Here is a 23,435-nt window from a genome sequence, read left to right as displayed (position 1 = left end):
TAAACAAGAGGTGTCGAGTGATTTTTGTAGGACAATGAAAGAGCTGTACTCAAATATTCCAACAATTGTTTTGGTCTTTGTAATGAGGTTGGCTCGATTGGACAGGGTCACGTTATAATAAATAACGAACATAAATAAGCTGTTGGAAAAATGGTTTTATTAGAATCAAACCTAATTACCAGACTACGGAAACAATGAATGGGAGGAGGTAATTGGTTTTGGTAATTATCAAATTAATTAATTTGGTAGCAATCTGAAAGGGTGATTTGAGGCTATGTATCGATTATCAAATATGTCCCACCGGGCTGTAAGTTTTCTAGAGAGATCATCCAGGGAATATAGGCGTCCCATCTTTATATCAATTTTAAAATAAAAGAAATTAGTCAAATCAATCTACAGCATTTTATATTCAGTCAAGTCCCTTTTTTAGTAGATCCCACACCTTGTGGTTGAAATTAGAGAATCGAAAAAAATGGAGATATACACGACTTCCCTTCAAAAACAAAAATAATAGTAATCAATTAAAACGAAATTCGACCAAGACGTCACTTCCAATCAGTCGTACCATGTTCTCGTTTAGTAAAATCTAGGGGAAAGGAAATATTCCTAGTGCTCAGGACCCGAGAAACAGTCAAAAGAGAAAACAGACGGCGTGTGTAGTAGAAAGGAAGAAACATAGTGGAACGCGATAAAAGGAGATAAATTAAAATAACCCAATTACTGTAACATTTATTTTGTAATAACGTGTACCTGTTGAGAGAAAAATTCTTCAAATATTTTATCCATTTAATTAAGTCATAGTATTTATAAATACCTTGCAATATGTCAGAAAAATTCGACGGGTGAGTACAGAAATGCTTACCATTCTTTTATTTGGGGTAACGATATTATTCTACTAATTGCTAAAGACGAAGTGTCAGGGAACATGCTTATGAACAAATTTTTACTGAAATTTAATTTTAGGGAGATCAATAGTGACGTTCGTTGTATTTTTGTGATTTTTTTACTGAGACTTGTTTCAGGGAGCCAAGTCGCCGATTTTTTGGTTATTCAGTAGATGAGCACACACTGAGAAAAAATTATTCTCACCAATGAGTGCTTCTGACATGAATTTATCGAGGAATTTTGAATGGGAATTTAGGGCATTTCGTTGTCTCAATCAAAGATTATTGGTGAAATTATCATTTTTTTTCTTAGGGGATTTCGATATGGTCCATTTCAAATTGTAGATAAACAAGTTGTAGATAAGAATTGAGACAATTATTGATAGCAAATGATCGTTTTTCCAGAGCCAAGGGTAGTGATGGAAGCGGGGACGAAGAACTGGCACTCAAGTTGAGACTGGTGAGAATTATATCAGTTTATAAATAATATTATATTATTTTCAAGATCAAGATAATGGCAAGAAATAATTTTTAAGTGTTTGCTGCCGAATTGAAGCTCATTAATTGCAATTTTTTATTACCCTGAAGTTGCCAAAAGAGAAATTTAACAGAGGAAATCTCGTGGAAAATTCGAGCAATTTCCGAATTTCAAATTCTTTTGTTCTATGACAGATCTAGTTGTGATTGTGGCTAGATTAAGGTAATATAGCCTCAAGGGTGAGTTAAATGGAATAATACCTTGAAAAACTTATACCGCTGTATATCTGGTTTAGAAATTTCATTTGGAATATTTGCAAACGAAAAATGGTATAACAATTTCATTTTTACGTCGCCTAATTGTGATGTTTTAAATTTTTTTTCTCTTCCTTTCTTCTTAATTTGATCCTTAGAAAAATAAAAACCATCATATTTGGGAATATTCCAAAGGTTTTCGTAAGGTTTCGGGTTTTCTGTTTAAGACTTTTAGTTTTGGAGATATATATATATATATATACATATGACAATGTAACAATTTTTTGTTCTTCTAAATTCTCCACAGAAATTGTTAATTTGAATACATTTAAAATTCTAAAAATCTAGAAAAATTTTTTACTCTGGTTGTCACATGATTTCTGTTTTCTTCGTTCCTAGTAGTTAGTTTTAGTAATTAATAGGGGATACGCGAGCCCTCGTGTCAACTTATTGGAAATTTTGGCGAGGGTGTTTTGTGAAATAATTGACGACCAAAGCTGTGAAAAGAACATAAATCAGTTATGGTAAGAGCGGGAAGTAATGAACAAGACTAACTGTTAGTGGTGTTGAAAAAAATGAAAACAACCATTTTTCTAGGGAATAGGTATAGGTGGAAGTTTCCAATTTTTTTCAAATTTTTCATTTAAATTATAATAATAAAAAAACGAGCAGGTGACAGACGTTTTTCGTGACAGAAATGTGAATCAAAAACACCAGATTGGGTATCCAGAGCCGAAAGTCTTAGTTTTCCACTCTTGTGGGCATCTTTTTCACCCTAGGACGGGAAGTACTTTCCTCCCGATCTTCAAACAGCCGAATACTAATTTTCCTTTGCGGAGTCTGACATTTTTTACAAGGACTTTTCTCAAATAAAAAAAATCGAGAGTTATTTTCTCGCCCAAATTCATCTCTTGTTAACAAAATAGTTCCACAAACGCGAATGTATGAGTAAATTGATTCTGCATTCATCTTTATCTAGTGATATTTTTGGTACTTTGTTTCAGCCTCCACTAGAAATAAATCCAAACGACAATCAGTTGCAGTACAGTTACGATCTTTGGTACAGTAAAAGATCACTTGGCAAACAAAGTGATCGACGTTATGCTGAAAATTTAAAGTTCATCGGTAGGTTCGGTAGTGTGGAACAATTCTGGGGCCTTTACAGTCACCTAGTGCGACCGTCTGAGCTTCTAGCTTCATCTGACTTTCATCTATTTAAAAATGGAATTAAACCCATGTGGGAGGTATGTTCATTGGTTCTAATCATTTAGTATTAAGATCATTTTATAGCGAACGGGAAGAACAGTCTGTCCTGTGAAAAACAACGAAAATTTAATGTTTCACCCGATTTAATCTGAAAATTCTCTACATGATGAAAATCATTATTGTGCGAGTTTCAATGTGAGACATTTTTTATGAAGGGAACGATTAACGTTCTTTCATGTTTCAGCCCTTTTCCAAATTTTATGGGGTTTTATTTTGTGGAGGAATGCAAAAATTCACATAACGCCCAAAAATGTTGCTTGTGAAGATTTTCTGTTTTTTAAAAACATTTTTGTGGCACAAATATTCGCTATTCTCTTTGGCCTCATTTAATAATATTTAAACGTATTTTCAAAATATGATGATAAAACGTGAACGTTTTCACATTTTGATGAATTTATTTTCCATTTCCAAATATGAAATGAAAAATATTGAAATCTGAATAAAAGTCTGTATAGAATAAAAATCTTTCGGTATAAATTGTTTTCCAAAATCCATGAAGCAATCAAATGTCACTTACTATGTAATAATTAATATTCCGTTCAGTTCTCATTTTTAAGTCGTCCGTACATTCAATAAGTCAAAACTAAAAAAATTCGAATACTCTTCTAACGAAGTCCAGAAGACGGAGGCGATAACAATGCTCTTTTAATTGATTTAAAAATTCATAAAAAGGCTACATTTTTCAAGTCCCAATTCCGACAATTTTCGTAAATATCATGTTTCAAATGAATATAGTCAGACTTTAGAATTCTCGTTCCCATGACATTAAGACAACGGTAAAATACGTTTTCCATAACTGTATGATTTTATTTGATTTTTATAATAGGTGTTGAACATTTCAATTTTTTTATAAATCTTCTTGAATATGAGATTTCTGATGATCTTTGCAAATGTTATAGTTCAAATTCATTCAAGTATATACGGGTGTCTGCAATTAAAAGTCGCCGTCACATATCTTGGTAATGGATATTCTAATTAAAAAATGTTTCAAACAACAGTTTCAGCATTTTTTTTGAACAATTTTGACAACTTGCCGATTTTGTAATGATGACTGATGGTCTTGATATTGTGTAAATCATCATCTAAATCATCATCCTAGATAGCTTAATATTTTTTTCCCTATAATCGTGTCAAAATGTAGTACTTCTTACCAAAATATTTGACTGTGGCTTTTACTGTGGAAAACCCCATATAAATTTTTTTTTTTATTAACATCATAATCAAGAGTTAAGGCGAGAGCTAACATTGTCAATGACATTCAGTTGTATCGAATGAATGGATAATAATAATGATACTGATGATGATAATTTTTAATTACAATGGAAATCTGAAAATTATGTGAAAATAAGTCTTACTCAATTGAATGAAAAGAAATGAACAATTAATAACGGTGGACTGTCGGAATAAATAAAAATGGTCACATACCAGTGATTGAACGAATCAAAACACTTCAATGATAACTAACATATAGAAATGTATTAGAAAATCACATTGTGCTAATGAACAATCAACTCATTTCAAAGGGAATTAAATTCTCATTTTCAAATTTAAATTTTTTTTCATTTTTTGAAGGGTTTTACTACAATAAAGATGTTAATTAATTCAATTACTGAGAAGATTCGAATATTAAGTAGCTCCTCACTCAAACAAAGTATTGCAAACTAAGTATTTGGTTGCTAACTTTTATTTTTTGCAGTGAAATACAATAAGTTAAGATAAGTGCAAGAATAGAACTCTTTTTCGCCTGCGGTACATCGTAAAATAATTAATTAAAAAGAAAGGTAATAATCATAGATATTATAATCATAGTTAATACCTAAAATACACATCAAGTGAGAAAGTCCTGAATTTCTCGTTTATAATGCGAAATTTTTTTTAGTTATCGCGAAATTACTGAAAACGATGGTGCGATGTTTATTGTACGACTCAAGGCTTAACTACGTTTGAAACTATTTGCTTGAAGGTAGACAAATTTTTGTTTTGAATTGCACTTCTCCTAGCTTAGTACTTCACTGTTGATGTATTAACAGTAACTAGGGCCATAGCACGCGCGTTTACGATTAATTAACGTTGTTGCGCTACAACTTAATCTTATTATGGATTAAAAATATCATAAAAATATTATTCTTATTACTATCTGAAAGTATCATAGAAAAACAGAATTATGATATTATCCCTGTTTCTTTTAAAATATGGATAAGGATTTTTTCTCTATTCATTTATGTCTTTGGCGACTTAATTTTAATTATGAAATTATGAAAATCTTCACATCAATCCATTTCTCCCTAAATAAGAATTAAATTCCAATGCGCAATTACAAGCTACTCCTAGTTTAATCGAAAAAGTGGAAACTGGTTCATATAAAGAAAACAACAACTCCGATTTCAAAAAGATGAGTTCTTTATGCAAATCAGCATTAAATTCTAATAATGGATTTGAAATGATGAGAATGTGCGATGATAAAGAATCCGTGAAAATATCCTCTTAATCGTTCAAAGAGAAATATTTGATTGCTTTTACATTTGTTGTCTTCAGGTAAGTCAACTAAATATACTGAAGTGAATAAAAAGTCTTCGTTTGATACAAGACCACCGGGTGAGTTAAGTTTACTCAAAATCAGTGGTTTGTCATCAGGTGCAACTGGTGTTCATGTTTTTTATGATCACATAACGCGGATAATACCATAACTCCTTTTTTCTATGATATTTTTATTCCATAAGAAGATTGATCTTCAACGCTGCAATGCTAATTGTTCGTAACTCCCAGCGTTGTTGTAGCTCTCTTCATGATTGAAGGAAATTTATAAAAATGAAAATCAAATCCAATGACTCCTTAAAACCCCTTGTCCTCATAATTATAATTGACAACGTCACAACATGACACAGAAAAGCAAATTCTCCTTCTGATTTTCTGAGAAATCAATCATTGTGAAAATAATCCCTCATATATTATATTCCCCAAATAATAGAGAATGACAACTTAATTACATTTAATCACATTTTTAACTTAAAAAATTGATTCTGCTCAGGATTCAGCCAACAGACAAGGTGGAAAATGGGCAGTAACACTGAGGAAAGGACTGGTTGATCGTTGCTGGGAAAATTTGGTACTTGCCATGTTAGGAGAACAATTTATGGTGGGCGAGGAGATTTGCGGAGCAGTTGTATCTATAAGATTTCAGGTAAATTTTCCCCTTCCCTCCAAAGATATTAATAAAAATGCATTGAATTGAAGCGTTAAATAATTTAAATAAAACAAAATAATTCCCTTCAGGAGGACAAGATATGTGTATGGAATAAAACATCATCAGACGTGGCGACGACAGCCAGAATCAGAGACACTCTCCGACGTGTTTTGCATTTACCCGCTGACGTACTAATGGACTATAAACCTCACGTGGAACGTCTTAAGTATGCCGTCATAAAGAGTCAGAGTGAAGGGGTTGTAAAGCCCACTTATTGATCGCAAACAGTCAAAGCAAGAGCGATAGTATTCGATCAATCGATAATTTCAAAAAGACATAACGATTATTCGTCGAATATCCATTGCAGGAGCATTGAAAACAACAGAAAAGTATTGTTATTAATTTGTAAAGCCATTATAAATTGTCATAAAAATTGCAGAGGGATTTATAATTATTCTTCAACCTCTCCTCAACGAATCCAGGAATTGATAGACAAATATTTTGATGACAGAGGGAAGAGGGTAATAAATCTTTCCTAAATCCTCCGTTCAATAAAAAAATATCTGTATTAAAAGTCAAGAATTCATTAATTATATCGTCTCGAAATGTCTACTTAAATTGTATAAACCATTTGGACTTGAGAAAGGACTAGTATGAAGTACATTAACAACCACCATTACGATAATATGAAGAAAAATTGAACGTGAGTCCTGTGGGATCTCCTCGGCGTAATTAATTGTTTCTTTCTGTATTACAGATTCATTAACTTGAATTGTGCGTTCACCATTGCATTCAATCGTAGAGGAAAATTCATTGTCACTTATCACTTAATATCACATCACAACCTCAAAACAATTATTGTTACCATACCTGAAATGATGGTCAGTATTAATTAAATTTTTCAAAGTTAATAACAATGATAAAGATAGTTTACCTAGTACGAATGAGAAAATGAGCTTGAAGTTGACTGATAGGTGGAAATACTCAGGCAATAGGTGACTTCCGTCACCCTCCGTTGGTAAAAGTAATCCAATTATACAAATTATTCCAGCAATGAGTGCTACGTAATTAGTTCCTCCTGAAAAAAAACTCTTTAATAACATTTTTCCATGCTGACAATTACTAGCGAAACGATAAAATTATTTAAATCGATTCAGTTTCCTGCTGAGTTTTTGTGAAATATCTGTGAATTGAATAGAGATAGGAAAATTAGGTGGGACAGTTTTTCATTGCTTATTTCAATCGCAAGTTGTCTAGAATGTTAGAAAACATGAAAAAATTATGTTTTTAGATCATGTTCGTGGGAGTGTGCGAGAAGATTTAGAAATTTCAAAAATTAATCTTGAAAGAAATCAACATTTAGTTGACTACAACATTGATTTCAATCCAAAATTGAATAATATTGAATTCCTGAGATATAACAACTTCTTTAACATATTTTCCTCAATTTTCCCAAAACTACTGAACAGATTTCCATTTTTTTTTCAAAATACTTATACCAATGAGCCTTATCTAGATCAATCGAAATATCTACATTTGTTCAGATAAAATTTCGTGATATCGCTATTTTCGGTTTTGTCATTAAAGATATTTTGTATTTCGGTATAAAATTATTCAGAATTTAGAACCAAACTATTAACTACACGAATATTGAGGATTTGGTCTTCTTAAAGTAAATAAGTATTCCGGTATTTAGTATTATTATTTTTTGAAATACTAAATCTTTCGATATTTAGTCTGTTCATCGGCTATAAATACTAAATACTACAATATTATGAAGTTAAACTAGTATTCAAATAAAGCACTACTCAAATATGCTCAACACTGGATTGCAGAGAAAAGTATCTTACTATCAAATCCCCTAGTTTGCGAAGACAGAGTGTAAGACCTCTGTTGTCTATCTCCAGTTCCAGGAATTTGCTGAAATGATTCAGGATCAGGTGTTCCTCGCCCTGTAGTGTCATTGATACCTGCCAATAATCTTGCTTCGACGTCTCTCTTTCCTATCACCTGCAAATGAAAATATCTCGTTAGATAATTAATTCTTTATCGAATAAAAACTTAATAATCCTTTATTTAACAATTAATTATTGTTTCTTCTACGTTTATTATAGATTTATATAGGTTCATTCTAGGTCATGAACAATTAACCCCTCGTCGAATAATTAATTCGTCATTAAGAATTAACGGCTCCGATAATTACCTGCTTGGTGGGATGTTCCTGCATCTGTATTCTGAATTTATCAACAACATTACAATTCGCTGTTAACAACGCTGTATGTCGAACCACTATATCTATGCAATTTTTTGGTTTTATCGTCCCCTCTGGATCACCCACTTTGTATTTATTAGGCGCTGTACTCAGTACTAAAACAGTGAAAAAAATATATAGAGTAATTTTGCACAATGTGAGTTAATTTTCAAGCGCAAATAAATATCTTGACAATGAGAGTGCTAACTCAAGGATGTCCAAAAATCTTTTACAGTCTGATACCAAAATTTAATCATAGCAGTGATGAAGTGATGAACCGAGATAAGTTCACGTATGTCTCCGCCAATTTTTTGGAAATATGTCTGAATCTAAGTGAAATTTTTGTAATCATATTTGTTAGAGCAGTCAACTTACTCCTCAAAAAATGTTACAACAACGGTTTTGCTATCTCCCTCAGATTCCGAGATATTCAGTGAAAACTGTTTAATAATTAGAAGTGGGTTATCTGAGTTTACCACTTCGTAATATATTTTCAATCATCAGGGTTATTCGCTAGATTATGTAAGAAATATTTGAATAAATCATGACATTCGAGTATTATTGAAATTCCATTTTTATGTAAATTATTCTTTTGACCATTCTCCGTTTCCAAAATGACGAGAGAAAATTATTACAACTTTTGACACTTCTGGACATGAATACTTTTTTTAGAATATTTTTATAGTGAAAAAATTGTTTATAACGTGGTTGCAGAAAATTCTCGCAATTTAACTCTCAATGACGAGGCTTTTCTATGAACAAGTGTGGTCTGTGATCAATACGACTCGAATTTAATGAATAGGTACGGCATTGATTGTTAATTGAAGCAGCAAAATTGTCATTTCTAATTCTAGTGGTCCGGTCAATTTATTCTCGATGGGTTCAAAAATAATCAATATTGAATGCAAGCATTCACGTTCGAATGGGTCGCGTTAATTTATCAGATGTATCGATTTTCTCCACAACAAAACTTTCTATTTTTTTTGGAGGCTTAAAATATACTCGGATTGTATAATATAGAATTTTATATTCGGACCTGCAACGTTTTGTATGATATAATCATCATAAAATGTCTGAATACTTAAAGCTTGATTGAAAATAACGTGGTTGATGGGAAAAGCACAAGGGCAGGGACCGACACTATCTGACAGAAGTAATGCGACCGTTACTTACGGGTAATTACTAGTTTTTCCTTAATTTTTACCAGTTTCACAGATAATATTTTTCTGAATAGATCCGTATTAATTCGATTTCAAAAATGAGAAATGACATAATTGCGATAAGATTGAACAATTGAAAAAATTAATTGTCCAATTTTTCCAATACAAAACATCGATCTTATTTTTGATATTTTTAAAAATGATTTCAACGTATGAATTCACACTTTATCTCAACAACAATCATTTATATTCTACAAGTTCTCTAAAAGGAGATATGTATTATTTTGATGGAAAGGATTTATACAAACCATTAAACAAGAAGCAGATAAAGACAAAAATTGATTCAAAATCATATCTAAATTCACTATTTTGGCTTAGACATGCAATAAAATTATATTCACGTGAAAATAGTTCTGAATGAAATTAAGAGAAGGATTCTCTTGTATCATAGTCGAATATTTTATAGAGTTCGTCTCGCTGAACTATCGCATGCCCATTTGAATCCAATGTTTACCGGATGACTATTATGCAAGAAAGCAATTCTGGCAAATTTGAAAGTAGAAATTTGATAACTTCTCATGATGTGATCGATCTAAAGAACATGGAGACGAATATTTTCGATAGCTTTAAACGCATTGCATATAATTTATTTCCAGGAAAAATTAAATGAGTATCTGAAACCACTGGTGCCATTGGGCATATTTGAAACACAAACCGTTCGTGTCATAAGAGACATGCCTCTCAAAATTTCAACTTCATGTTTCGATTTCAACGAACACTCGGGAGCGTACAATTTTTTCGCCAAAACGGACAATTGCAAATATCTCGTAAAGTTTGTGAGAACAAGTATATGTCTTTGATTGATCTACATAGAAGAAATTGAAGCGAATATTAAAAAAAAATTCTATTCGAAAACCAAGCTGTTCTTGTGCCCAGAGTTAGTGCTCATTAAGACCTATAATCTGAGAAATTAAACATTAAAAAATTTTTTTAGTAATGTATTATTCGATTTTCTGAAAATTAATTTCGGAAAGGTGGCAGAGGGAGAGGTGCATACAGACATGGCCCTCAAATTTCGGATTTTTCGGTTTAAACCGTTCTACATAATGTCCAATGAAAATTAAGGAATGTGAAAGAGAAATATTAAAAGAACATGAAATTTAATAGAAATATTATTTTCAAAAGCTACAAACAAACAATCAACAAAGATTTTACCAACTCAACTTCTCCCATTTACAGATCCATCCCCTGACAAAGCATCTACTGAAGAATGAAAAACACTGAAAACTGTTCCATATGTCACTAGAACAATTACCTTTGAACTTAACAGGAAATTCATACGGATTGTACAACGTCAGTACTTGTTTGTGTGTGGACTGGTCATCTAAATAAAATGTTATGTTCGGTGGGAACACAAATACTGGGAATTTCTGAGGTGTGCGTTGATGATGCATCTCCATTTGCTAATTATCCTCCTCTCCTCTCTGATCATCCAAATTTTAATTGAAAATTCACTCCCATTCGTCCTGCAAAAGACAATTGTCCTCAACTTTCACTCAACTATGAAAGTCCACAGATGCACGACTTAGCATTAGATGAAGGACTTCTTTTCACTCTTTCCAGTCTTTCTTTGTAAGGAAATCGAATAAATTTGAGTTGTCACCTGCTTTCTGCTGTTCGACGTCAAAATCTCATGAACAATGCGAAAATAATTCACTGAATAAAGACTGTTTGAAGGGAGAAATCACGATTGGAGGTAATTAAGGTGTGCACGCAGTTCCGGTGGCAATTTCTTAATTTACTATGACTTTTCTTCGTTGTAGTTTGTTTGAGTGATAACTGCTGCGACTAAAGTGAAACACAACGAACTCGCCTGATGGAACGACAATGACGTCATGACACCCCTCCGAGAAAACTCCAAAATTCTCAGTGTTTCTCACTCGTGCCGTGACAGTCGTCATTACAGTGGTGTACCCTAACCTCACATTTCCAAAATCATTTATATTTTGAGGTAGATTGTTTCTTTTGGGAGTATGACTGACACCAAAGGCGATAAGACCAAGGTGGATTTGGGACTCCTGGAGGAGGATGACGAATTCGAAGAATTTCCTGCTGAAGGTGAGAGATTTTGATGTTTTAGATTCATTGAAGATTCTAACCTCTAAATTGCTGATTCATTTCGTAAATTGTTGAGTTTTTATTTGTTTTTTGGATAGATTGGACCGCAAAGGATGAGGATAATGAGGATATCAGTGTCTGGGAGGATAACTGGGATGATGATGACGTGGAAGATGACTTTAACCAACAACTTAGGTAATTAACTAATTCGATTTGCAGAGATTGTTCAATAGTTGAAGGGTAGAGCGTAAAAGTACGAAGAGCTCTTTCGCCGATCGTTGGATGAAAAATTGTTTCTCTGTCGATCAGTTTTTTAGAAAAAAACATATATTAAGATCATAAGTTTCCGTTAGTCTGGGTAAGTTGAACACATCAACAACCCGATGTCTCTTTCGAAACGAGTACGAAAAATACAATGATTTAATTGGAAATCACTAGGTAAAATCTGAAGAATTGTCTGTTTCTCCTATTGTCCATGAAAATGACAATTTTCTAATGAATAATTATCTTTAAACGTAAAAAGTTTCATGTCTGCATGATTTGAGTGATTTAGAAAAGTTATGTTTAAATTAATCACACTCTGGGTCGTCTCTTGTACGGTAAAACGACATTAAAAAATATCTCGAGCTACGAGATAATATTTCCATTGTGGAGTCCAACTTTTGAATGAGCTTTCGAATCGTTTTGTCCGTTGTCAGTTAACAGTTCGTTTTAAAATGAAACGTAAGAGTAATTCCTTGTTCATAGTGTCTATTCTTTTATTTGTTAATGTTTCAGTGCAATATAGTGACACTACTCTAATTTTTACATTTGCATTAATTAATTAGTTTTGACTTATTCGAAACTTCAATCCATTTGTCAGAATACTTCACTATCGAAATTAGTAAAATGGTTTAAGTAAATAATTTGTGCCCATCGCTGATCGACAGTGTTTCTCAATGTCAAACGAGACAAACGACTTTTGACTATTGATTAGTTTTTGATGGATATCTCGAAACGTAGGGAAAATAGCAAAAAAATTGTCATAACCTTTTTTGTGGAGCGAGTTCAGTACTACAATAAATGTTACCACAAAAATTCAGGTATCTTTCTTAGATTCGAAGTTATTGCACGAAAATTAGACTCAGAGATGAATCAATTTATCTGGTTTAACGAGTTCGCTACTGATTTACTATTTGTAAAAAAAAATGAATTAATCCTAAATATTGCAACTGTAAATTTGATTATTCCTTTCAGGACGCAACTTGAAAAACAGAAAGGCGACCAAAACTCTAAGGAATGAGTGTTCTCGAGTGAAAATTTGTACTTTATAAATATCGCTTAATTAACAATTAAGAATATTAGTTTAAATACAATCCAATTTTTCACCTCTTTCTGAATCCGCTGTATATTTCAATGATCCATATTAGAATACATGTCAAAAAAATAAAGTCTGAAATGAAGTAAGCAGTACTTTCACAAAATGCTATATTTAGTATTTCCTTTACATTTCATCACATTAAAAATTATTCGAAGAAAATTTGTTTTTGTCGATATGGTTTATTAATACATTCGTAATATTCATTATTCGTAATATAATGTAAATTTCAAGTTATTAAAAAATATAAATCTCTGAGGAAAACAATTCTACCGGAAACAGGGAATAACATTAACTTCAAGAAATAAATATAATTCATAAAACAAGTGAAATTCTATTAATCATTCATTCTGTATTAAACCTAAAATCATTCATTCTATTGCAAGAATTTACAATGAACTACTCGAAATCAAATGAGGCTCTTAAGGTGTTTTGTGTGTAGATACGTGGGAGAGGATGTGAAACGAAAGGAAAATATTATTATTCTTGACCTTTGATTGGATAACAAAAGATAAAATTTTTTCATTCTCACATAGTGTGCGTAATTACACAATAAGTTGACCCAAAAGATTAAAAAAAATCTGAAATTTGCACCGATTGTAGATATTAATGAGGACCAACTCTGTGCACGTGAACAGCTTGATCGGTCGAAAAAGCGATTTCTCGTTCGATTTGTTTTTAGTTTTTTTGTTTATTTGTGTCGATTCCCTCTATATAGATCGATCAAAAGCTATATAACGTGTCCTCACAAAGTTTACGAGATGTTTGCAATTTTCTGTTCGTGCGAAATAATTGTGCGCTCTCTCGTGTTCGCTGGAATGGAAATATGAAGTTGAAATTTTAAGAGAACTCGTCTCTTATAACAACAACCGTTCGTGATTCAAATATTCCCAATTTCGCCAGTAGTTTCGAATATTCATTTAACTTTTCCTGGAAATAGAATCTATGCAATACCTTGAAAGCCACTCAATCAATTTTAGTTTTTCAAAATGTTCGTCTCGATGGTCTTAAGATCGATTGCGTCATGAGAATTTATCAAATCTCTTCTTTCAATTTTTCAGATTTGTTCTCTTGCATAATAGTAATCCGGCGTCCATTGGATTTAAATGTGAATGCAATAGTTCAGCGAGACGAATTCTCTAAAATATTCGACTATGATACAAGAGAATCCTTCTCTTAATTTCATTGAGAACTATTTTCACGGGAATATAATTTTATTGCATGTCTAAGCCAAGATAGTGCATTTAGATATAATTTTTTAAATCAATTTTTTTCCATATCGTCTTCTTGTTTAATTTTTTGTATAAATTCATTTCATCAAAATATTACCTATCTCCTTTTGGAGACCCTGTAGAACATCGGTGCCTGTTGTAGAGATAAAGAGTGAAGTCATATGTTGAAATCGTTTTGAAAAACTTTAAAAATAGAATCGAAGTTTTACCATTCGACAGATTGGACAATAAATGTTTTTAATTTTTCAATCTCATCGTCAATATCCAATTTGTCAGTTTTGAAATCAAATTAGTACAAATCCATTCCGAAGAATACTATGAAAATAATTGGTAGAAATGAAAGAAAAAATGACTACACATCACTTCGGTCAGATAGCGTCGGTCGCCGCTTGTTTGAATATTAATTTGTTACCTAAATTTAATACGGCTGTTAAATAGCTCTCTGCCTTTATATAGAAGTATACTGTTTTCTCTCCTGGGCGCCATCCGTGAATCACCACTCACGGACTAAATAATAATAAAAAATACTGTTAGATTGCACAATAGTTGCGAGGAACTTTTGTGCTTCATATTCGCAGTGGAAAGTTCCTCGCGGACTAGTATTTAAATATACGATAAAATAACTTTGAAGTGGATGGAAAATTGATGAACTTTTCAATTTTCCTCTCCTTTTTAATTCCCTAACAACAACAATACAGTTTTTTCAACTGCCACAATCCTCCACTTTCTTCGGATCGTTGCAATTTGTCAAGAAAGATCAATTGATTGATCAGTTGTTTCCATGTAAATGCGAATTCAATTGATTCTTCCGCAATCTTCATTAGATTCAATTTTCCATTAGCCCCATGTGGATTCTGAATTTTAACTTGCGGTCAGTTTTTATCTATCTGAGTAAAGCTATTTTAATTACGTATTGCGTCATAAATTAAAATTATGAAAGACTGCCATCAGGCAGCTATATCAAAGATTCAACAAGAATTGGCTAACAAATTATTTACGATTTAATAAAAAAAAAATATTTACGATAATCAAGCGTAGTTAGCGAATTTGTGCGTCAAATGATCGTCATTTTTTGATCGCATAACGCGATCGCAGAGATAACGATTATTTTCTATTTCTACATCCATCCCAAATATTTTTCATGACATTCAATAACAACCCGTATCATCAAAAAAGTTGTATGAAGCGTAGTCTAATTTTTCCTCAAAAGTTTATGTTTTTAGGTAGTATGTAAATTGCCTAATCAAGAGTGGGGCAACTTTCCTGGTTATCACTGCCAAATTCACAAAAACATCAAATTTTCATTATTTATTTTTTTTTTTTAAATTGAAAAACGTGGAATGTGAATAAAAAGACAAAAATTCTCGATGATACAGCATATTCAGTCATTTTTTCTATAAATCTTTCATGTTTTTTGTTCATTCCTCTGACTTTAACACAGAACATCTATGCCATTTGTATTATTGAAAGAGCAAAAATAATTAACTCTACAGAGTTCAAAATCAATCTTGTTATGGAATAAAAATATCATAGAAAAACGGCATTATGTTATTATCCTTGTTATGTCATCGTAATTTATAATGGCGACTGATTTTGATGTTAAACTTGACTCACCCGGTGATCTTATATCAAATGAAAACTTTAAATTCACATCAACATATTTCATTGACGTACATAAAGATACTAAATATAAGAGCAGTTAAATATTTCTGGTTGAATAATTAAGAGGCTATTTGCAAGGATTGTGTATCATGGCACCTTCTCATCCTGTCAAATTCATTATAAGAATTTAATCCTGATTTCTATAAAGGACTCATCTTTTTGAAATCAGAGCTGTTGTTTTCCTTGTATGAATCTGTCTCCACTATTTTGATTAAATTAGGAGTAGCTTTCAATTACTTATTAGAATTTAACTCTAATTCAGCTAGAGAGTAAATTCAGATAAAGATTTTCATTCCTTTGTAATTAAAAGGAAAAAATAAATGATCCTGGGAAAAATCCTACTTTAATACAGAAAAAAAACAAATGTCTTCATATAAATTAGAATTGAATCCTTACAATCAATTAAAAGGTTCTTCTAAGTTAATCAAAACCGTAAAATCTAATTCATATAATAAAAACATCATGATCCGTCGTATAATAATCATCAACATTATATAATGATTAGGTGTCCACCTTGAATGCGGAATCGGAATTTCTTACCCCATAAAATATTAATTTTTAATTCATTCCTATTTGTTCAGCAATTCATTCAATATGTTAATATTTAATAACAAATATGGATAATAACATATTTCCGTTTTTCTCTGATAATTTGATTTCATAACAAAATCGACTTGCAGCGCAACAGCGTTATTGTTCTAGTCTTAATAAAAATGAAATTCAATTCCTCTTCATTCGTATCCCCTGTCTTTCTACAATTTGTTCCCATATCACCCCCCCCCCCCCCGTCTCCTTGCACCGCATTCGTTATCGACCAAGTAAAAACCTTACCCTCATGGCAGAACCTTTGGTCAGGTACATTTGTCTCTTGTACGACACTCCCGTTCAACAATGAAGCCGAGAAAGTAGAAACGAAATCAGAAAAATTGGCGCAACCGCGGGCGACATCGGGCCCACGTTCACCGTCACACCAGTCTGACGTTCTAGCCCTCGGCCATTGTCATCGGTCAACATGCTAAGAACAATTTCTAAACAAAGTCAGGTACTTCCCAGTTCACCCCTCCGTCACTTTTTCCCGGCAAACAGCGAGTAGTTCAGAAGCTGCTACATCCAGCACCTGAAGGGCAACATCACAATTTATTTTTTTGCATGAAAAGGATTTCACGAAGAACTCCACCATCGTCTTGAATTCCCCCTCTCCGAAGACAATTTTAAGATCACCGCAAGCCTTCTCTACGACCTCATTGACAAGTTTCTCCTCGAGATTGTCAACAGCTTCCTCTCCCTGGCCGTCATCGATTTCGAATTTCAAAATGTCAGAGATGCCGCCTAACCAGTCCTGGATGACGCCCTCAATGCAGCTCCCGAAGAACAGTTTTATCCACCTAATTACCGCCTCTTGTCGGATGGTGCTGGAGCTTTTGATCCCTGCAAGGATTTCGCATAGAATGTCGAGAAGGGAGCACGTCATTATGAGCTTCGAGTCGATTTCATCGAGTTCCTCATCGTAAGGACAATTGGCAGTCTCCCACCAGTGGGCCAAGAGTTCAGAGTCACCACTTCCTTCGACACTGTCAACAGCTTCGTAAGCTGTGTCAACAGTACAGTAGTCGATCCGCTCACCAACGAGTTGTTGCAATTCCTCGGAGAGATTTTTCGTTTTTATGTCCTCGACGAACCTCCAGGGGATGTCGGCCAACGGCATCAGGGTGGGTAATGACACCTGCCAGACATTTAAGAGAGTTTTTATATCATGAAGTTGAAAGGTAGCTCTAAGAGTTATATAAAACATAAAAAGTTATATTTAAATTCACTTCATAATGTTGATAATTGAACGCTAATTTGACTATTTTGGAATTTTCTGATTCAATTGCCGCCTTTTTGAAAAGAAAAATATGACGCAGGCTTAATCCGTAGTATTAAAGTGAATTTAATCGCGACGAAAAGTCAGCTGTACTTAATCATGAAGTGGCCATGTTACTTACCATCAGACTAAAACTTTCAATGCGATTATTTTGTCGGGCGGAATAATAATTATTAGGTCATTATTGAACGCATAAGAACTCGTTTACCGAAGAGAACATTTCACTTTAGGAAATGATACAATTAAAAATTTTACCCTGACGGTAAGTCATACGGGCACTTAAGGGCATAAATTCTCCCCCACCCCCTTCTTTACCTCTGCGAATCATGAAAAAGGTCGTAGTGGGAACAGAATGGAAAATTAGCATCACAACTTTTATTTTTTTTCTACATTTTTGTTATAATATTCCTAACATCTATTTGTTCGAAATTCGAAACTTTTTGTGGAACTATGATAAATATTATGTGCCCCCCCCTAAGTGGAAATAGACAATCGGGTTTCACATAATAGTTGTGATGGATTCAAAAAAAAGTTCGAGAACAAAACGCCAAGAGTATTAGAATAGAAATTTAGAAAAAAAAAGACATTTCAGCGATTAGTTCAAAAATTGATTTTTATTTTATGTGAAAAGTTGAAAAAAATCCATTCTAAATGGAGTGGGAAAATTTAGGGTGGCAGGAGACCCTACCAATAATTAATACCAATAATTTGACTACCAATAATTAATATAACGGAAAACGTGGAAAAAAAATTGTGATAATAATTTTTCAATTTTTTCCTACTTCGAGATTTTCAATGAGTATGAGGGGTAAATGATGCGAAATAATGGTGAAATGGTTAGAATCTTTTTTGTACAGAATTTCATGCTCTAGAATTATGTTCAACACCTTTTACTTCGTAATAAACGAGTTTTGCGGGTGTTTTTTAAATATTTTTCACCTCTACCCGGGGGTTGGGGACGATAACGTATTCAGCGTTTAGATCGCAACATAGGGAAAATCTTTTAAAAAACAGCTTAACTACCAAAAACGACTATTTCATGATTCATTCATTGAACTATATTTATTATATCTCTATAGTCTAACTACTACCAAAAAATGCAAATAAAATTGTTCTGTGGTAAAACCTCACTTCTATAACGACAGAAAATTTATGTCCCAATTAGAAAAGTCATTATACTGAAGAAAAGACTAGAGAAATAAAAGATGCCATAATTCTAAAAATTCTATTTTTTTCAATGGAATATTATAAACACTAAGTAAATGATAAAATCGAAAATCGAAATTTAATAGAACAAAAAACTATGAAGCTTTGACTTTTGCCCCCCACAATACCGCCTATAAATACGTTGATTAAAAAATACCGCAATTCCCTGTAAAACCTGAATTTCGAGTATCACATTTTCATTCACTATTCTATTACCTTTCTATAATATGAAACGATGTTGTAATAAAATCTCCCCATGAATTATCATTTCCCTAACAAAAATTCACCGTCTTTACCACATCAGTATCCTCACCTCTTCCTCCTCCATTTCAAACCCTGGAACAACTGTCCTCAAGGTGTTGAACACTCCCGTGACAGTTTTAGCAAGAAACCTGTCCAGTCTCGGTGCCACGGCATCAGCCTTCTTACCGCCTCCACTGCTGGGCCTGAGAAAATGTCTCAATTGTCCGGACTCCCCAAGTCTTCCACACAGCGCCCTCAAATAGTTCTCCATCTCCATTCTGCCCCCATCTGGCAATTTAATCTCCGAAATGAGCCCAGCATATTCCGGCACCTCCTCGAGAGTCGTATGCAGCTGCACAAAATCCGAATACTGCCTTCTAGTCGTTGCAGTGGTTGTTTCAAACAAATCCTCTCCATGTTGTTCAATATCATCGAACTGAATGCAATATAAAAGCTGCTGAGAGCCATCCGGGGCTGTGCAGAACTCCGTCCAAGGAATAGCTAAATTGCTAAACTGATTTCCTTCGTAAAAAACGTGAGACTTCTCCTCGGGCTGAGGAGTAGTCGCCGAGGACTTTTGCTGGAGGAGATTTCTCAATCTAGCGATCGTTGTGGCGAAGTCCGTGGGCTCTTCGTAAATAGGAGAGATCCCGTCCTCGTCTGGGTCCTCAGCTTCTTCCGCCCAAAGACCCTTTGGAGATGATAATCCCTCCAACGATAATTCCGATCGTTCAGAGGAAGAATCACCACTCCCATTGGGTTCGGTGATTTCAAACGTCGGAGCAGCTTCTTCAAAGGGCCTGGGAATCACCGGGGCTGTCACTGAAGCAATTCCTCCTACGAGAGCCTTCGAAATGACTCCGTTTCTCTTTTCCGATGATTTTGATGATTCTGATGATTTTAAGAGCTTCAGGGAATGCGTGAAAAATACCTGGGGATTGCTCAGCTCACTGATCGTCTTCAGGAGGCGTTTGGCTAAGACCGAGAGGAGGAGTTTGCAGGGAAGGGAACTGGTGAGCTCCCACTGGAGGAATTCTCGCGCAATTAGAGTGACCATTCGGTGAAGGGTGTGCTCCAGAGCTACTAACGACCTGGACCCGGGGTGTGAGCATCTGTAAGTAGCAGAAATAAATCGATCGGTCAATTTATTGTCATTTAACACGTAAATTATGTGGTAAGGGCTGAAGGCACTTAGTGGTCGAATTTCATGGAACAAAAGTAATAACAAAAACTATTCCGATCACTCTTCATCGGGAGCACGTCTAAATATCCGGTCGAAAATATCCAGTCCAAAATATCCAGTTAAAAATATCCAATTCGAAAATATCCGATTGTAAAAAACCCAATAGCAAATATATCCGCGAACATTGGATGTGTTTGTAGATCCAAGAAGGTGGATTGGAGTTCAAAATAGATTTGTCTAATTTTTGTATTGGATTTGATAGCATTTGGATATTTGTGTTTTGGATATTATTGTTTTGGACATTTTTCATTGGAGATTTTTGTTTGGGTATTTTCGACTGGATATTTAGACGTGGAACCCTCTTCATCTACCGAGATCATTTTTTGAAAAATTGATAATACTCAATATTTTAAACTAAATAATGTACATAGAATGCAAAATGAAGGTACTGTAAATAACCCAGCTCTGGGGTTCCAGCACTTTAAACAAAAGAAAAATCATGTTAGAGATGATAAGAAAACAATAAAATTTATCGCTGACTTTATGTAAACGAAAGATCATCGTCACTTAGCATTAGTACCTGTAAGCTTCCTCCAGGTCCTTACTGCTCCCTTTCTCCATTCTTCTCAATGATCGTCGATATTCTTTCAGATGAAGAAGCAGAATATCCGTTAGCTTGTGGGTCAATCGAATCTCACTGACTTGCGATAGTTTTCCAGAGATCTTTCTGAAGAGTTGTTTCAGGAGGTGCTTAGATTCGTTTCTGAAGGTTTTCTCAGGTGTTATACTGTCGTACCAGGTGGCTATGTATTTCTCGTCAATCTCGGAGACCAGTTTTGAAATTGTCGAATCATAGATGTTGTGGCTATGAGAAGGAGAGGGAGAAGAATTTGTCGAGGTGAATTGTAAGCGAGATTTCAACCATTTTGTGAGGGGCTCGATGTTCAAGGGAGCTGTCGCTTTCAGGGTGCATTTTAAAATAATGCAACTCAACCAAGTGGAAACTGTTATGAGAATGAGGGACCACGTCAGGGGAATGTAGATGGGGAAATTCGTGAAGGAGAACCAATGCTCGAGAATCAGGCAGACCATTACTGCGGCGATGCTTAGGACCAAGAGGAGTTTGTTCAACCAATTTATGGGAATTATCTTCTCCATTTTTGGGAGTGTTCAGGGGCCTTCGTGTTTGCCTTGTGTTGCGAGAGAAAAGTCACATCTGAAAGTATTATGATTCATTAGTTTATTCCAATTATATGGCTTTCGTCTTCTATAGTTTCACAGTGATATCTGACATTATTTAATTTTGAGAGTTGATCGTTAATGATTGATATGATTTAATTATATCCGTTAGAGAACGACATTTACTCTTTTTATGAAACTATTTGTCTTTTTTTTATTCACTGAAATGGTTCTTAGCTTCGTTTTTGTTGGTATACGTGCAACAGAAATCAAAATATACAATCAAAGTAGACAATTTTGGCAAATACCAGAGCAGATTCAATTAGATTGGTCTAGGGATTCCATTTTAATTCTAGTGTGAGGAGGAATATGAAGAAGAAATAACTTAAAAGCTGTGGTTTTTTACAATTACGAGAATTTTGAATAAATTATTTATATAGTCCCTGATCATGAAAATCAATGATTGGGAATTATAATAAATTTATTCATATTTAGAATCTCACAAGAAATGGACTTTTCATGTATAACGACAATCGTTTACGAAAGTTTTCATAATGTCGATTATCTAGATCAGAACATATATTTTTCGCATTCTAAGAAAGGAATTATGTGAATATTTTGCATTTTATAGGTGCAAAGTAATGAAGTATTTAAGTATTTTGTATTTACGAATACATTGATATATCTCTAAATATCAATTAAAAAAATCAAAATAAAGCCATCAAGTTGTTCAGGAAAAATCACTCGCGTTTCGCGCTTGTGATTTTTTAACCTGAAAAACATGATTCCTTCATTTGTTTGCAACAAACCTACCGTGAAATGCCCGATAATTTTGGAGTTCTTGTGGTATTATGAATATTCGCGACTGTTTTCAACTTTGTCTGATACCATTAAATCGTCGATTGTCAATTGTTTGATTATTAAAATTAAAATGGTAACCTGTAACATACTGTAAAATAAACTTCAATACTCTCCAGCTAAAGATTATCCATTCGTCCGGGCCTTACATAGTTTATTAAGTAATTAATGAAAAAAAGTGTTTACTGAAAAATAGATCCTCTATTATAGAACTAAATCTTGAGCAGAGTCGACAGATAAATAAATTGTTTAAATATGATTAATTAAGAAAAAATGGAGAGTTCATCAGCTTCCATCGTCTGGTGACATTGTATTTACCTTAAACAATTGTTAAATTAATAGGTCCAGCCTATTTCAATTACTTCCAGCAGTTGTTTTCTGACATTATTGTGACTCTCGAGCTACACGTCAATCACTTATATCGATTTTATTTACATTTAGGAAAACAACAGGTGATTTTGCGCACCATCACAAGTTTACCAGCATGTGCGAGGTTTTAGGAATCGAAAAACATTATAATTATTCTCCCGATAATCAATGTCTTGATTAAGAACTCATTATCTCTGAAACTTCCAAAACTTAAACGATGGGATACGGAGTTTACGTAGTAAACTTCTATTTTCACGAAATTAGGTTTACCGGGACGATAAATTTATATTCGCTGATGTCTATTATTGCTGCTACGTAGTATCTAGATACGCCATCCACAGATGAATTAGAGGATTAGAGACTTCTGTCTGGCAGCGACGCCACCAGTGCTTATTGGCTGTCCCATTCGTCAGTAATTCCCCACCACTTTATAAAATAAATTATTCTTAAATAATGGAAAATTATTCGGTTGTAATACCCCAAAACCTTCAAAATTATCGGATATTTAATTAAACTTATCCCGATCGGTGCTACGCAGGGAAACTGGGGGGAAATATCTGATTAATTTTTGAAGGTCGAGGGCTATTTGGCTGGATTATTTTTTCATTGCAATTTCAAGCAATTAAATGTCTCGCATTTCACGTCATATGGTATGGTTTTTCACTGGTAGTTGTGGCATCCAGCGTA

General features: G+C 33.7%; 4 protein-coding genes across 6 annotated transcripts; 2 read left to right on the top strand and 2 right to left on the bottom strand.

The window, feature by feature from the left end:
• The first annotated feature begins 633 nt into the window (after window positions 1–633).
• Window positions 634–6,504, top strand: LOC135166433 (eukaryotic translation initiation factor 4E type 2). The gene is made up of 5 exons (XM_064128646.1): window positions 634–842; window positions 1,290–1,344; window positions 2,621–2,860; window positions 5,911–6,063; window positions 6,156–6,504. The coding sequence occupies exons 1-5, from the start codon at window positions 823–825 to the stop codon at window positions 6,342–6,344; spliced, it is 657 nt and encodes a 218-aa protein (XP_063984716.1). The 5' UTR covers window positions 634–822; the 3' UTR covers window positions 6,345–6,504.
• A 109-nt stretch (window positions 6,505–6,613) lies between these two features.
• LOC135166434 (motile sperm domain-containing protein 1-like) lies at window positions 6,614–11,331 on the bottom strand. 2 transcript variants are annotated; one of them, XM_064128648.1, is made up of 6 exons: window positions 11,141–11,331; window positions 10,793–11,037; window positions 8,270–8,433; window positions 7,917–8,076; window positions 7,001–7,144; window positions 6,614–6,936 (listed from the first exon to the last, which is right to left on the bottom strand). In XM_064128648.1, the coding sequence occupies exons 2-6, from the start codon at window positions 10,935–10,937 to the stop codon at window positions 6,905–6,907; spliced, it is 645 nt and encodes a 214-aa protein (XP_063984718.1). In that variant the 5' UTR covers window positions 10,938–11,037; window positions 11,141–11,331; the 3' UTR covers window positions 6,614–6,904. The 2 variants fall into 2 exon arrangements, with proteins under 2 accessions (XP_063984718.1, XP_063984717.1); XM_064128647.1 differs by having other exon boundaries at window positions 10,793–11,003; window positions 11,141–11,329.
• Window positions 11,332–11,395: 64 nt separating this feature from the next.
• On the top strand, window positions 11,396–13,041 carry Sem1 (Suppressor of exocyst mutations 1). Its single transcript, XM_064128649.1, has 3 exons — window positions 11,396–11,595; window positions 11,694–11,790; window positions 12,832–13,041. The coding sequence occupies exons 1-3, from the start codon at window positions 11,511–11,513 to the stop codon at window positions 12,875–12,877; spliced, it is 228 nt and encodes a 75-aa protein (XP_063984719.1). The 5' UTR covers window positions 11,396–11,510; the 3' UTR covers window positions 12,878–13,041.
• Window positions 13,042–13,045: 4 nt separating this feature from the next.
• Window positions 13,046–23,108, bottom strand: LOC135166429 (uncharacterized). Of its 2 annotated transcripts, XM_064128640.1 has the most exons (5): window positions 22,698–23,108; window positions 22,335–22,470; window positions 20,923–21,558; window positions 19,230–20,271; window positions 13,046–17,569 (listed from the first exon to the last, which is right to left on the bottom strand). In XM_064128640.1, exons 3-5 carry the CDS (start codon window positions 21,498–21,500, stop codon window positions 16,901–16,903), a joined length of 2,289 nt encoding a protein of 762 aa, XP_063984710.1. In that variant the 5' UTR covers window positions 21,501–21,558; window positions 22,335–22,470; window positions 22,698–23,108; the 3' UTR covers window positions 13,046–16,900. The 2 variants fall into 2 exon arrangements, with proteins under 2 accessions (XP_063984710.1, XP_063984709.1); XM_064128639.1 differs by lacking the exon at window positions 22,335–22,470 and having other exon boundaries at window positions 22,698–23,106.
• Between the last annotated feature and the right edge of the window lie 327 nt (window positions 23,109–23,435).

Source organism: Diachasmimorpha longicaudata, chromosome 10 (genome assembly GCF_034640455.1).
Source record: "Diachasmimorpha longicaudata isolate KC_UGA_2023 chromosome 10, iyDiaLong2, whole genome shotgun sequence".
Classification (NCBI taxonomy): Eukaryota; Metazoa; Arthropoda; class Insecta; order Hymenoptera; family Braconidae; genus Diachasmimorpha; species Diachasmimorpha longicaudata.
The sequence above is the reverse complement of the archived record's forward strand: the minus strand, read 5'-3'. Positions and strand labels throughout refer to the sequence as shown.